The following is a 13,820-nucleotide window of genomic DNA, read 5'->3' as shown; positions in this document are numbered from 1 at the left end:
TACACAAAATCTCAAACATATGCACAAGTAGAATAATGACTTCCATGTCCTTGTCACCCAGCTTCAGTAATCAGTACCTGGCCAGTCTTGTATCACCTGTACTCACCCTCCCTTGCCACCATTATTTTTCATGAAAATCCCAGACTGCATATCTCATTTGTAAAAAGGTCTGTTTTTGTTAAAACAAAAAACCCCATAATATATTGCAGCTGAAAAATTAACAATCCAGGTAGCCAATCATTACTTACATTTCCCCAAGTGCCTTTACCTTTTCTTAATGAAAACAATCTTACCTGCAATGGGATGCAGATGCGTTCCATACCTAGTGGTCAGTTCGTATGTCCATTAATTGTCTTTTGATATATAGGTGACCATCCCCGCCCATTTACTTTTTTTGGGGTAATGTTACTTTTGTTAAAACTAAATCATTTTTCTGCTTCCCAAAGTCTGGTTTTTGCTGTTTGCATCCCTATACTGTCAATTAATACATTCTTTTGTCTCTTATATTATAATTGAGTAGATCTGATCTGCTTATAAATTTAGATATAGCTTATAATTTCTATGTAATATTTATACCTTGAAAAATGTGCTACAGTAACACCTTTAATTGACCTTTATCTTTAGTTAAAACCCATACTAATTTTTCAAGTGACTTATAAAGGGATTGAGGGTAATCTAAAAAAACAAAAAACCCCAAATCACTTAGCATGTCTGGGGATGTTTTTAAAGCTGATGGTAATTAAAATGACTTTGAAAGGTGACAGCTCAGCTTTGTAATAGTGTGTAAATTTTTATTGTAAAACTGAAAAGAACACTGTACTCAAAGTTCACACGCTTTGCAGTCAAACATTTTATTTCTATTTTGTTGTATGGTTACATGATGGTAGATGTTCCTGAAACAAGAGTTTCTGGCTGAGATAGGTCTATTCTTAAATCCGGAATTAACCCACAGTGTGCTGAGAGCTTACTGATAAGATATGGTAAACAAATAATTTAAATGAGTCCTCCAGGGCGCCTGGCTGGCTCAGTCAGTAGAGCATGTGACTCTTGATCTTGGGGTTGTGAGGTCAAGCCCCACATAGGACGCAGAGCTTAGTAAGGAATGAATGAACGAATAAAAAAATAAAATGGGATTAAAGAAAAAAAAAATCTCCCAACATCGCATAGGACTGTTTAATACATAGTGATGCTAGAAAAATCACCTATCCAATACCAAACAGAACTGTTCACAGTATCCTAGACAAATACATTCCATACATTTTAATAAATATGGCTTTTATAGGGAAGCTATTCTTTGTCTCATGTGTATACACCAAATGATGTCCGTACAGTGATAGAATATGCCCGATTACGAGGGATTCGAGTCATACCAGAATTTGATAGTCCTGGACATACACAGTCTTGGGGAAAAGGTAAGGAGTGTCTTTTTTAAGTTACAAAGTGAGTACCTGAGTTCTTCCATCTTTTATGACCTGATGTTTATTCATTTTGTTCTTAACTGTGGTTTGCACCAAGGTAGCACTATTGACAGATGGAATTGAGTAATTATCGTGAGCAAGTTACTATGCTAGGCACTGCCCAAAGTATGAAAACAAGGGCTAAAAGAGAGATTACAAGTAAAGCGTGCTAAGTCAATGTAAGAAACGGTTTCATGGAAGAGAAGAACACTTAAAATGCTCTTGAGAGATCAAAAAATATATTCATGTTTAACAGGAAAGGCATTAGCCGAACCAGGGTAACGCAGCAAAGAGCAGTAAGCACCACAGGGCGGGTAAGAACTGGCGGTGGAGCCACACTACCTGGGTTTGATCCTGTTTCTGCCTTTTCTAAACTGAGGGACCTTGAACAAGTTATATAGGATGTCTCACCTCCGTTTCCCCATCTTTAAAATGTACTAATGGTCATGTAATATTTTTGAGGGTTAAATAATGCATATAAAGCACATAACACAGCAGCCAGCATTTATAATTGTTCAGCATTTATTACCAGCGTAGACCTGGAGAATACTGGGAAATCTGGTGAAGCACAACGTAGAGGGCCTTGGGTGAGCCATGTGGGCTCCATCAGGACACATGGAAGCCACTGAATGTTACAGGGAAGAAGCATCACATGATCGGGCCCACACTCCAGGAAAACCTATGTGAGGAAGTGACAGTTTGGAAGGGGAAAGAAACTGAAGTCCTAGACCAGAATGGCGATAATGGGAATGGAAAATAATGTACAGAACTGAGAGACATTCTTAATATATGATCCACAGAACTTGGCAGCTGCAGCTGATCAACTCTGGAGGAGAAGGAAAAGTTAGGAGGAGGATGGTAGTACCCTCACCAGAAAACAGTGATCAGAAGGAGCTCCTGCAGGAACTTACTGAGCAGAGAATTTAGTTTTTTTTAGGTGGTATCTGAAGTGCAGCTGTGGGTTAATCTAATTGTGTTGAGCAGGAAATTGGAAATATGGATTGAAGATCAAGAAAAAGGGTCTGGGTGAGTTGAAGATTTGGGAGTTAATATTTGAAATATTTGAAGTAGATAAATTAGAGTAATGGAAAGGGAAAAAAGAGGTACAGGGGATAGGATTCAAGAAACAACTCCTTATCTTATTTGGAAGAAGTTAACCACCACAGTAACTCTTAGTAAATGTGCTTACCTTTTTCTGTATAAATTCTCTAACAGCTTCAACAAAAGAAAGTATAATCATATGCAAACCCATGTCTGTCTTTGTGATTAAAATACTTCTTCCAGGTCAGAAAAACCTCCTGACTCCGTGTTACAATGGACCTAAGCAGTCTGGGACCTTTGGACCTATAAACCCTATTCTGAATTCAACTTACTGCTTCCTGTCTCAGTTTTTCAAAGAAGTTAGTACGGTGTTTCCAGATCAGTTTGTTCACTTGGGAGGAGATGAAGTGGAATTTACATGTTGGTATGACAATTCTTTAAAATCCTTATTTTTTTAACCGTTGCATTTGAAGTAGGTATTAGAGGTCTCCACATGAAAAGAAAGATTGGGGGGAAGATCTCTGCTTGTAAGGTTTTTAGTAACATAACTTCAGAGTACAAGCTTTTAGGAAGGAGAATCAAGATGTGAAAGACCGTGGAGATTGAAAACAGTGAACAGGAATGGCTTTGGGGAAACGGCGGTGATTAAGTGGGGGAGATTATTTCAAATAAAAATTGTCTTTGCCAGTTGCCGTAGAGAGGCACGAGGGAGGGAAAGCCATTTTCACAAGAAACCAGCTTCTAGAAAAAAATTATTTGCAGTGGAAAACTAGGATAACTCATAATAAAGTTTTTCAGGCTCATTTTCTCCCTAAAATTGTAGTTTAATAGTTCCAAATATGCACAAACGAAACTAGGGATGGATGCTGCTTTAAAGACATTGGGTTTATCAAACTTTTAATGCAATTTTAATCACCGTTTTTGTTTAAAGGGAGTCCAACCCAGAAGTCATCGCTTTCATGAAGAAGAAAGGCTTTGGCAGAGATTTTCAAAGACTACAGTCTTTCTATATTCAAAAGTAAGTGACTTGTTAGCCTGCTTCTATGTTTATTTCATCTGTGCTTTTTGTAAAAGGGTTAGCTATTTAGTGCCGTTTTTTTTTTCCTTTTTCTAGCCACCCCTTGTCAAAGTGCAGATATTGTATACTTTGTTGCCCAGAGTGTCAGTGAAAAAAATCATCAAAAGGAAGCAGTATCTACTGCTTTCTGTAAAGCAATGATATGATGACTAAAACTGTAGTGATGAAGGGTAGCCCTCCCCTGCTCAGAGGATTCAGTTCAAAGCCCTAGCTTCCCTGTGAAGTTTTTATCACTGTCCAGCCTGTGGATTTCATCTCCTTTGGTCAACTCCAGAAACATTTACTTGGTATCTGTGACGTCCAGTATGGTAACCACAGCTGCAGGTGGCTGTATTTAAATTAAAAGGAAGAAAATTATAAATTCAGTTCCTTAGTCACATCAGCCACATGTCAAGTATTCAATAGCTGGATGAGGCTTGCGGCTACCACATTGCAAAGTGCACAGATAGACTGTTTCCATCATTGCAGGAACTTGGACAGGAATGGTACTGTTTTATATAAGTAAACTTTTTTTAAATGACCAGATAGTAAATATTTTAGGCTTCATGGGCCCCATGGTTACATAGTACTCTTGTTTTTTAAACAGTATTTACAAGTGTGAAAACCACTCTTGGCTAATGAGCCATCCAGAACAAGCTATAGTTTTCCAAATCTTGAATTAAGGAAGGTCAGATTCTAGCCTTTTCCTGTTTTGCTTTTTGTGTGGTACATTCTAATCCTGCAGAATACCTGGCGTTGTCTAAATACCAGGAAATATTTGCGGACCAATTATCAGCAACTGTTGAATGCTATATAGTTGACATCACAGGCTAAATTACAGTTTGTTCTAAGCTATCCATGCAGTTACCAGACATTGTGGTTTGTAAACTACCCTGCGAGTTGCCATGTCCTCCCCGCTTCGGGACATGCTTAGCACGTTCATTCAGCAAATGACTTTTAAACCCCTCTCCTGTGTGACATGCTGAGCCATGTGCTGGAAAAACCGTAGCAAATTCTGCTCTGAAGCTGTGCTGTAATGAAAGGCCCTCCCAACACTGCAGTCCTCTATAGAAAACGTTCGTACTTTAAACTCACTGTTAAGCTCATGCTCTGAAATAACTTCTTTTCTCCCCCACCCCCCTGCCCTCCTCAACGGCAGGCTTTTGGGTATCGTTTCAACTGTAAACAAGGGAGCCATAGTCTGGCAAGAGGTTTTTGACGATCACGCAAAGGTGAGTAGTATGCAGACTGCATTTGATTCTAATAATACGAGAGACTTACATCTTGGAAGGAAGGAACCCTAAGGAAGTTGTTGCCAACATGATGAGGAAGTTAGCTCACCTTTGAATTTAAACTTTGGGCAACAGTGGTAGACTGAGACCAGTGCCACCTTTCCATCTCTCCCTTCCACCTTCCTCCCCCCACCACCTCATTATTTGTCACATAAGGGCAGAAAAAACAAGAATGAATGAGTCAGTATTGCTACAAAGGTAGTTTTAAATTGTCAGTGTGTGTGCTTTTTTTTTTTTCCTTCAGGTAAGTGACTATTTCAAATCCAGCTACTAGTGTTATCTTTCCAGAAGGGTGACATCCTCAAAGTCACAATAACGGTAGTGTGGTACAAATGGGAATAAAGCCTTAGTGCATTTTACCAATGTGGTGGCATATATAGGCAGAAGTTAAATATCCAACCTTAAGGCTGATGAGACTTCTAATTTTAAGGCTCTACAGCCAGTAATGTTTAGTACTAGCTCTGAAGGGGAAAAAAAAGAATCTTAGGAAGTTATTTTTCTAGCTACAGTGGCTTTGTAATTGTTGGACCTCATCACATGTACTGTTTTTAACTTGAACAGCTAAACCCAGGCACGGTTGTTCAAGTATGGAAAAATGAAATGTATCCTGTGACACAAGCTGCAGTCACGGCAGCAGGCTTCCCTGTGATCCTTTCTGCTCCTTGGTACTTAGATTGGATTAGTTACGGACAAGATTGGAGAAATTACTATAAAGTGGACCCTCTTGATTTTGATGGTAAGTGAAGCATACTTTCCCTCAAGACCCTTGATTGCGTTAACCTTGTGTCTCCTCTGGTAAAACATGAGGAAGGTTGTGGTCCAGTTCCATGGATTTTAGGCCGCGTAGTCTTTGGGTCTGCATCCTTGGAGGGATGGGGTAGCAGGAGGAATGGCAGAGCTTTAGGCTCTCAGACTCTGTTCCTTAAGAACAGTTTTACTTAGTCCAGCTTCATTAAACACCAAATTTCCTTCAAGAAAAAAGTATCTCAAGTCTATTAGGAATTGACATAACTTTCTCTAGAAGGTATTTTCTGAGATTGTGGCACACTGTTCATTGGCAACAAGAGGGAAAAATGGTTCTGGAACCCAAGTAAAACAAAGTCAAAATAGGCTAACAAGCACTATGGGAATAAAGTTTGCTACCCTTTTTTGGTGCCAAAAGCACAAATATCTCCCAAGGTTCTGCTGACCACACAACAGCAACGTTGCCCTACAACAAAGGTGGAACGAGAAACCAGTTCTTGCCTCTGTGTAAAAGCTTCGAGCAACTACTTCATTTACATCAATTCAATGATTTTAATGCAGGTTCTCAAGAACAGAAAAAACTTGTCATTGGTGGAGAAGCTTGCCTATGGGGAGAATATGTGGATGCAACTAACCTCACTCCAAGATTATGGTATGGAATTTAAGTGGTGGTGACATTTGAATTTTTAAATTTTCCCAAGCATAAACTTTAGGAAAAAGACTTTAAATTGCTTTGGTTAACGTGTGGTTTAACTCTCAGGCCTCGGGCAAGTGCCGTTGGTGAGAGACTCTGGAGTCAACAGAACATCAAAGATCTAGAGGATGCCTACGACAGACTAACCATCCACCGCTGCAGAATGGCCAGGTGAGACAGGATCCTAATTAAATCACTAATTTTTGGAGGAAAGGTATTTTATAAATACATGGAATTTTGTAGTAAGTCTTTTTTTTCATTAATGCTATGGGTGGTGAGTCTGACTTTAATTACAATCTAAAAACTTCTCTAATTCATACTTAAAACTATCTGTTCTATAGACGGGGAATAGCTGCAGAACCTCTTTTTACTGGATACTGTAACTTTTGAGTACAGAAGAAGAGCCTAAACAAGAAAATAGAAGAGGGCGAAGCCCACAGCAATCTGTTCTACGGTCAACTTGATTTTGAAATCATGGAAATTAAAGTTTCGTATTCTGTTTTTAAATAAAATGTATCTTTTTAGAACCAAAAAAACCTTGTGATAACAATGTATTCCACAGTAATAACTTTCTAGATCCACAGTACAGTTCATGTACATAACTTTCAACATCATTTCTCCTTCCATAGAGCAGAATGAGCAGCTCCAGTGCCACTGTCAGTTTAGTTTAGTAAAATAATAAAAATTCTTACTGAGAAAGCAGTAGGGAGGTGCTCATGAGGTTGTCTCCGAAGACCTACAGCACTTGGGTCAAGCCACTCCGCCGGCTGAGCAGTGTAGTTTGGTCTTGAGGGTTCATGGCTTGGTAATTACAGAGTTCTAAGGCAAAAGTAGCTGAGCCGGAGGTAAGTGTTCGAAGCACAGTTGAATAACCCTAATCAATCAAAATAATTTGTTACCAAATTTAAGCCTCACGTATCTCTTCATCTTTTCACCATTTTCAGAATACATAATCAGATGTATTCCCTGGACTCAGTAAGTGCTTAGAAGGGGAAAAAAAGGCCATTGAGGCTGGTGCCACAGCTTGGTACAACACACCTCAACCTGTGTGGAGAACGGAAATGATCCACCAGGCTGCTCTTGTCCCCTGGATAGCCGTAACAGTTCAGTTCAAACATGTATCCTCTAAATCAAATCCCTGATGTCTACTTTTGTTCAGCATAACTATCTCCAGTATTAAAAAAAATACTTTTTGGGGCAGGTGGGTGGTTCAGTTGGTTAAGCATCTGCCTTCGCCTTGGGCCATGATCCCGGGGCCCTGGGATCCAGCCCCGCATCGGGCTTCCTGTTCAGTGGGGAGCCTGCTTCTCCCTCTGCCCCTCCCTGCTTGTGCTCTCTCTCAAATAAAAATTTTTAAAAAGGTACTTTCCAGTCAATAAGTACCTACCATAATTTCTGCTAAGGGAACAAATCCAATAACAATTTTGTTTTCCTGACGAGTCTGGATTTCCTGAATGGTTCCTCTTCTTTGTGCCAGATCTGCCAGGACAGGGCTGAGGTAATCTCTTGTCACTGTCACCTCGAGATTCATCAGGGGCTCTAAAACTTGCTTATCAGCTTTCTTCAGAGCCTAAAGAAGTTAAAACAGTGTTAACCCCCCTTCCTTAAATTAGAAATCAAATTTCCATTAAAAATTCATAAAAACCTAAGCCTAGACCTATAGCAAAAAAGACATAATAAGCCTGCTTTAAGTGTCTATAAAGCTAATATATTTCTTCCTTGCTGAAACCATGTGTTTTGTTCCTGATGCCTACTATACAGAAACACATTCTCGACAAAAGGCAAAAACAAGCACATAAATAACGTGCAAACTGAAAAAAGCCACTGTGATGCATAGGCAAGTGGACACTGGACGAAACAAACAAACTGGAGTCCCAAACTGGCTAATGGGTTTTGGAGGGTATATGCAAGCACTGTAAGTACCAGTGGTTTGATTTTAAAAGCTAGAGCCTGCCAAGAGTTCAAAACCATCCTAAGGCTCTGGTTATTAGGTAGGATTTAATAAACTGAGACCTAGCAATGGAAACTACCTAAGTAAGAGAGCTAGGGCTCTGGAATGTGCCCTCACCCTACTGTTAGCTGTTCATCGTTCTGTTCTCACTCCACCACTACTCACTCCTCACTATTACTGAGGCCTTACAGGGGGCATTCTCACCGTCTGCATTAAGTAAAGGTTCTAGGCCTTAAATCCTTTTGTCCCTGATCAGTCACCACCTCCCCCACCTCTTCTCCTGCCCCTCACCAGCACAATCACAAAAAATGGCCACATTACTAAAATCAAGAGTATATTCTCATTATCACTGAAATTTCAAAACCCGGCGCATGTATATAGTAAAACAGTTCTTCATAGCTTTAAAATCTAACCAACTGAAATGACTCACCTATAGAAAATATATCTAACATTCCTTCTTTAATGAAAATATTGCTAAAAAATAATGACTGTCAGCAGCAAACAACTGTGTATCTTCTCTTTCCAATTCTTAACACAGAGCTTCACATACTGTCTTTTGGGACAAAATACTGGAGTGGGAAAAGGTAAACATTAAAAGGAAAAATGCTATAACCAAGGAGAGGATTGAATACTGTGTAACTAAGGTACACAGCATCTGTCCTCAGTCCTCTGTTCACGTTCTCCTGGCAATACCACCTAATTCAGAGTTTCAAAAACATCGATATAGCTTCCTCAAAACCTTCATACTTCACACAGACTACGGGCTGAGTGCCCCAGCCCTGTACACCATACTGGCCTGCTTCAGGACAGTGTCCAAATATCCCACAGCAATCCCAGATGACCTCATTTCCTTTCACAAACAAACATTCTTGTGTGCTCTTTCCTGTTTCTGTGGATGGCTTCATAATCTTCGCTTCACCTGAACATACATTTTTTTTACTTTCTTTTCCTGAAGTAGCTATAAGATTTCCATTCCTACCGCTGATATGCTAGTTCAGACACAGTCCATTCTCTGTCCCAGACTATCTCCTTCTTACCTCTAGTTCCTCCTGTATTCCGGTGATTATACTGCCCGCATCAAAAATTTAAATTTTTTACCACTATTCTCAAAACAAACCTCAAACTCCTGCATGTCGTTTTGAAAGGTTTCTCTATGGGCTGACTCTATACTACTTTTCCAACAGTCTTTCACCACTACTCTGCCTTCATCCGGTCCTACAGCTGAAGAGGCTCTTCAGCTTTCTGGAATGCCCCCAAACTGACAGCTCAGATATTCCTTCCAAGAATCCTAATTCCCCGTCTGCAATGATGTGGATGGAACTACAGGGTATTATGCTAAGCAAAATTAGAGAAAGAAAAATACCAAATGATCTCACTCATATGCGGAATTTAAGAAATAAAACAGATGAACATAGGGGAAGGGAAGGAAAAATGAAAACAGGGAGACAAAGCCTAAGAGACTCTTAACTGTAGGAAACAAACTGAGGGTTGCTGGAAGGGAAGGGGTGGGGCGGGTGGGGTAACAGTGATGGGAATTAAGGTGGGCATGTGATGTAGTATCTGGGTGTTATATGCAACTGATGAATCACTCAATTCAACCCCTGAAACTAATAATACCCTATATGTTAATTAATTGAACTTAAATTTAAAAAATTAAGCTAGCAGAAAGTTTAGCCTTCACCACAGTAAAATAAATCCAGAGAAGACAGACAGACATATCCCATTTGTGTCCATCTCGGCACACTGTAAACTCAACAAAGATGGCTCAATAAATACAGGAAGCATCATTAACTTCTAATAAGGAGAGAGAAAGCTTCCCTATTAGATGAAGCTTAACAAGGGCTGCAGTACTTCTATTAGAAGTACTTCATTTAACATACTAAAACTAAAGAGTAAATGTAAGCTCCCATGAAGTTAATGATCTCAATAAATATACTATCCAATTCAGAAACACTTTTAGAAGGCATATTAAGCTTCTGAAGGACTGATCAATATAATGGAGCTTGGGGTTAATTTAGAAACATGACATCATCTTTCAGGTTACTGACTAAAACCATGATCAGGAGAACTTGAAACATTTTTAGAGATATTCTCAACATTTGAATCATGAGTGATTTACAGGTATTATTTCTAGCTATGCTTAAGCAAACTATTTAAATAATGCTTTTTGAATGTAGGGTTTTTTTTAATCAAAAAACTTTAAGAAATATGAACTTGAGGGGCGTCTGGGTAGCTCAGCCAGTTAAGTGTCAGACTCTGGATCTCAGCTCAGATCTTGATCTCAGGGTCATGAGTTCAAGGGCTCCACACTGGGCATAGAGCCAACTTAAAACAAAAAGTATGAACTTGAACTCACATAAACGAGACATTACGTTCCACCTTCATAAGTCAGGGACTTAGGGTATTTACATTAACTTCATAATTTTGGATTCAAATGAGCTGTAGAAAATCAAGTCTCAAACACAGTCCAAAATTTTAGAAAATTGTTTTAAAAAGCAAGTGTTTTAATGCAAATCAATCACGTACAAAACTACAGTATTCCCACACTGAAAGGAATGCACAGAGTCAGCACTTAGCACACTAAGATCCCGTGAGTTACTTCGGCTCTGGTATCTTACTGAGGCAAGACGCTCAAGGACATACAGGCAGGTAACCATGCTAAGATCAGACTGCTTGATTACTTTCCTAAGGTTAGGTGCTTATCTTGAAACTTTTTTTCAGTGAGACTTCTCTGATTTCAGTGATCTTTGATTAAGGTAGTCTTACTCAGATAAACAGGAACTCCACAATTGGAACTAATATTCTATCTTTAGTGTTCTTTAGATCACAGTCCATCTTGGGCCTGGCTGACCCCCAAAATGTCCCCTACTCAAACTACCACGCTTACCGCTAACAGTTGTGTGTCTGGGATGCGGAAACCAGAAATGCCGACTAAGGAAACCTGCCTCTCCGGCAAAATCAGAGATTTCCTGGCCATCGTGCTAAACAGTAATTTCCTAGGTTCTCTTTCAAATATAACCATGGTGATTAAGAACTCAAAGATTCTCCAAGGTACAAACCCTTCTTGACTATAGGACTGAGAAGGCAACATTAACAGTCTGAGGCACTGGGACGCCTGGGTGGCTCAGTCGATAAGCGTCTGCCTTCGGCTCAGGTCATGATCCCAGCGTTCTGGGATCGAGCCCCACATCGGGCTCCCTGCTCAGCGGGAAGTCTGCTTCTTCCTCTCCCACTCCCCCTGCTTGTGTTCCCTCTCTCGCTGTCACTCTGTCAAATAAATAAAATCTTTAAAAAAAAAAAACAGTCTGAGGCTCTGCCAAGCACGGCTGCCTGTGCAGCAGTGGTGCACTACTGTCAGGAGAGTCACCTTAAAGCAAAAAGGATAACATAGGATAGTTCTATACCTTTTGTACGCATCTCGAGACACAGGCAGAAATCATCGTTGTGGAAGTACCAGGATGAATTACCAGTGAATGTAAAGTAATCACCACATCTTGAATTGGGGATCCAAGCAATGGTCCTACGCAAGGAAAAAACAACGGTGTTAGCACTCAACATGCAGTGAGGAGTAGATACAGGGAGAGGACTTCTGGTTTTCAGTTCATGGAGGCAGCTTATAAGCTGTCACTCTGTCCCAGGAAGTAAGAGGCGGAACAGACCGAAAAATCAGCAACTCTTCTTGGATCCATAAGAGAGGAGAAGACAAAGGACAAAACCACTGCCCCAAACACTTGAGAGACAGGTGAACATCGGAAGTCACAGCTTCCTGGAGCAGAGGCTCACTAGCCCAGGAACCACTGCCAGGGTAGGAAACCTCAACTATAACTGATGAACTGCTGGAGGCTCAGTGTGGACAAGTCTGGGAGTTAAAACACTCCAGGGGGACCCAGTCATAAATCATAAGGTGGACCCCCCACAATTTTGTGAGGTTTACCTCCAGGAACTCAAGCAGGTTCTTACCCTAAGTATCAGAGAAAAATCTCCTTATACTTCTGACAGAAGGGTAAAGAAACCATTCTGTAATACTTCAGAGCACACTGTTCTTACAAAGTCCTGCTGTCAGGGGAAACTAGTTAACTAGAGCCTAACCAGCAGGGGCATTAGCAGGACCTAACCGACTTGAGTGACGTACCAAACTCCAGTCCACCCTAGCTGTCCTGTCCAACCGGAGGCCAGTGGAAAAAAAATAAACGTGTGCAGCTCCCAGTCCAGAGGCATGGGCTCACTGTAAAACTGAATCCTAGTCCTAGGGCTAGAGAATACTTCCCTTTCCCCCACACCTGATCTCCACATTACTAAAGGCATGTTTACAGCCGTTCCTTTTACCCAGTACATCATGTCTGGCCATCAAGAAAAACTTACAAGGCATATTAAAATGCAAAAGCACAATATGAATACAGAACAAGCATCAGAACCAGACACGGTAAGGATGTTGTAATAATCCTATCACATGACTGATTTGCTGAGGACTCTGATAAAGTAGACCACATGCAACAACAGACAGATGAGCATTTAAACAGAGAGAGGAGAAGTCCTAAAAAAGAACCAAAATCCCTGAAATCAAAAACACAGTAAAATAAATGAAGAATGTCTTTGATGGGCTTATAACTAGACTGGACATGGCTGAAGAAAGTGCTGAGGTAGAAATTGTATCCATTGCCCCGCACTGGGCTCCCTGCTCCCTCTGCCTGCTGCTCTCCCTGCTTGGGCTAACAAATAAATAAATAAATGAAGGAAGGGAGGGAGGGAAGAAATTGTATCCATAGAGACCTCTAAAATTGTGAAAAGCAAGGTGAAGACTGGGAAAAAAAACAAACAGGGGCGCCTGGGTGGCACAGTTGTTAAGCGTCTGCCTTCGGCTCAGGGCGTGATCCCTGCGTTCTGGGATCGAGCCCCACATCAGGCTCCTCCGCTATGAGCCTGCTTCTTCCTCTCCCACTCCCCCTGCTGTGTTCCCTCTCTCGCTGGCTGTCTCTATCCCTGTCAAATAAATAAATAAAATCTTTAAAAAAAACGAAAACCAAAAACCCCCCACCCAGAACAGAATATCCAAGGACTGTGGGAAAATGGAAAAAGGTGTAACATACACATAATCGGAAGAGATAGTAAGAAAATACTACCAAAGCTGGAAAAAAAGACAAAATTAATCTATGATATTAGGAGTGACTAAGTGGTTGTGACACTAGCGCTTACTCTTATTTGAGTACCTTACCTTGGAGGCATGCACTGTGAATTCCATTTTCAACGGCCTCTTGGGAGACCTTTGGAAGATCTTCACTAACACTCGCAGCATACTTGATAACTGGCACAACAGACGATGTTTCAATTGGTTTTACTTCCAGCTCTACAGTCACAAGATGCCGTTTGTCTCCTACAGTTCTATCTAAGGTATCTATGAACAAATTGATTATAGTACCTCAGAGATTTGTTCCAGAAAGATATCAAGATGCCGCAACTCGCAAAATTACAGTCAATAAGTTTAAAGTTTCAAAGAAGATAAAGTGGGAGAAAATATTACAATGGCACTAAATACAATATAAACACGACAGAGTAAAAAGTTCTACCAAGAAAGCGTTTGCTTCTG

General features: G+C 40.4%; 2 protein-coding genes across 14 annotated transcripts in view; one reads left to right on the top strand and one right to left on the bottom strand.

The window, feature by feature from the left end:
• HEXB (hexosaminidase subunit beta) overlaps positions 1-6,821 on the top strand; it is a 37,361-nt gene extending 30,540 nt beyond the window's left edge. Inside the window, exons 7-14 of the mRNA XM_045809751.2 lie at positions 1,283-1,412; positions 2,742-2,922; positions 3,430-3,516; positions 4,715-4,787; positions 5,409-5,583; positions 6,153-6,243; positions 6,352-6,456; positions 6,627-6,821. Of these exons, the coding sequence (XP_045665707.1) occupies positions 1,283-1,412; positions 2,742-2,922; positions 3,430-3,516; positions 4,715-4,787; positions 5,409-5,583; positions 6,153-6,243; positions 6,352-6,456; positions 6,627-6,675 (891 nt within the window). The 3' untranslated portion in view covers positions 6,676-6,821. The remainder of the gene's footprint in view (positions 1-1,282; positions 1,413-2,741; positions 2,923-3,429; positions 3,517-4,714; positions 4,788-5,408; positions 5,584-6,152; positions 6,244-6,351; positions 6,457-6,626) is intronic.
• The window catches only part of GFM2 (GTP dependent ribosome recycling factor mitochondrial 2), a 69,425-nt gene continuing 56,431 nt past the window's right edge, over positions 827-13,820 (bottom strand). For 8 of the 13 annotated variants that reach the window (XM_087862067.1, XM_087862071.1, XM_087862066.1 and 5 more), the window contains 4 exons: positions 13,449-13,628; positions 11,641-11,756; positions 7,673-7,855; positions 827-7,159 (listed from right to left, as the gene is read on the bottom strand). In XM_087862067.1, coding sequence (XP_087718193.1) covers positions 7,022-7,159; positions 7,673-7,855; positions 11,641-11,756; positions 13,449-13,628 — 617 coding nt within the window. In that variant the 3' untranslated portion in view covers positions 827-7,021. The remainder of the gene's footprint in view (positions 7,160-7,672; positions 7,856-11,640; positions 11,757-13,448; positions 13,629-13,820) is intronic. The other 5 variants (XM_045809740.2, XM_045809747.2, XM_087862076.1 and 2 more) reach the window with 3 other exon arrangements.

This window comes from Ursus americanus, chromosome 5, assembly GCF_024610735.1.
Source record: "Ursus americanus isolate L20-20 chromosome 5, mUrsAme1.1.p, whole genome shotgun sequence".
NCBI classification, from domain to species: domain Eukaryota; kingdom Metazoa; phylum Chordata; class Mammalia; order Carnivora; family Ursidae; genus Ursus; species Ursus americanus.
Note: the sequence above shows the minus strand (reverse complement) of the source record. Positions and strands in the feature narration are given on the sequence as shown.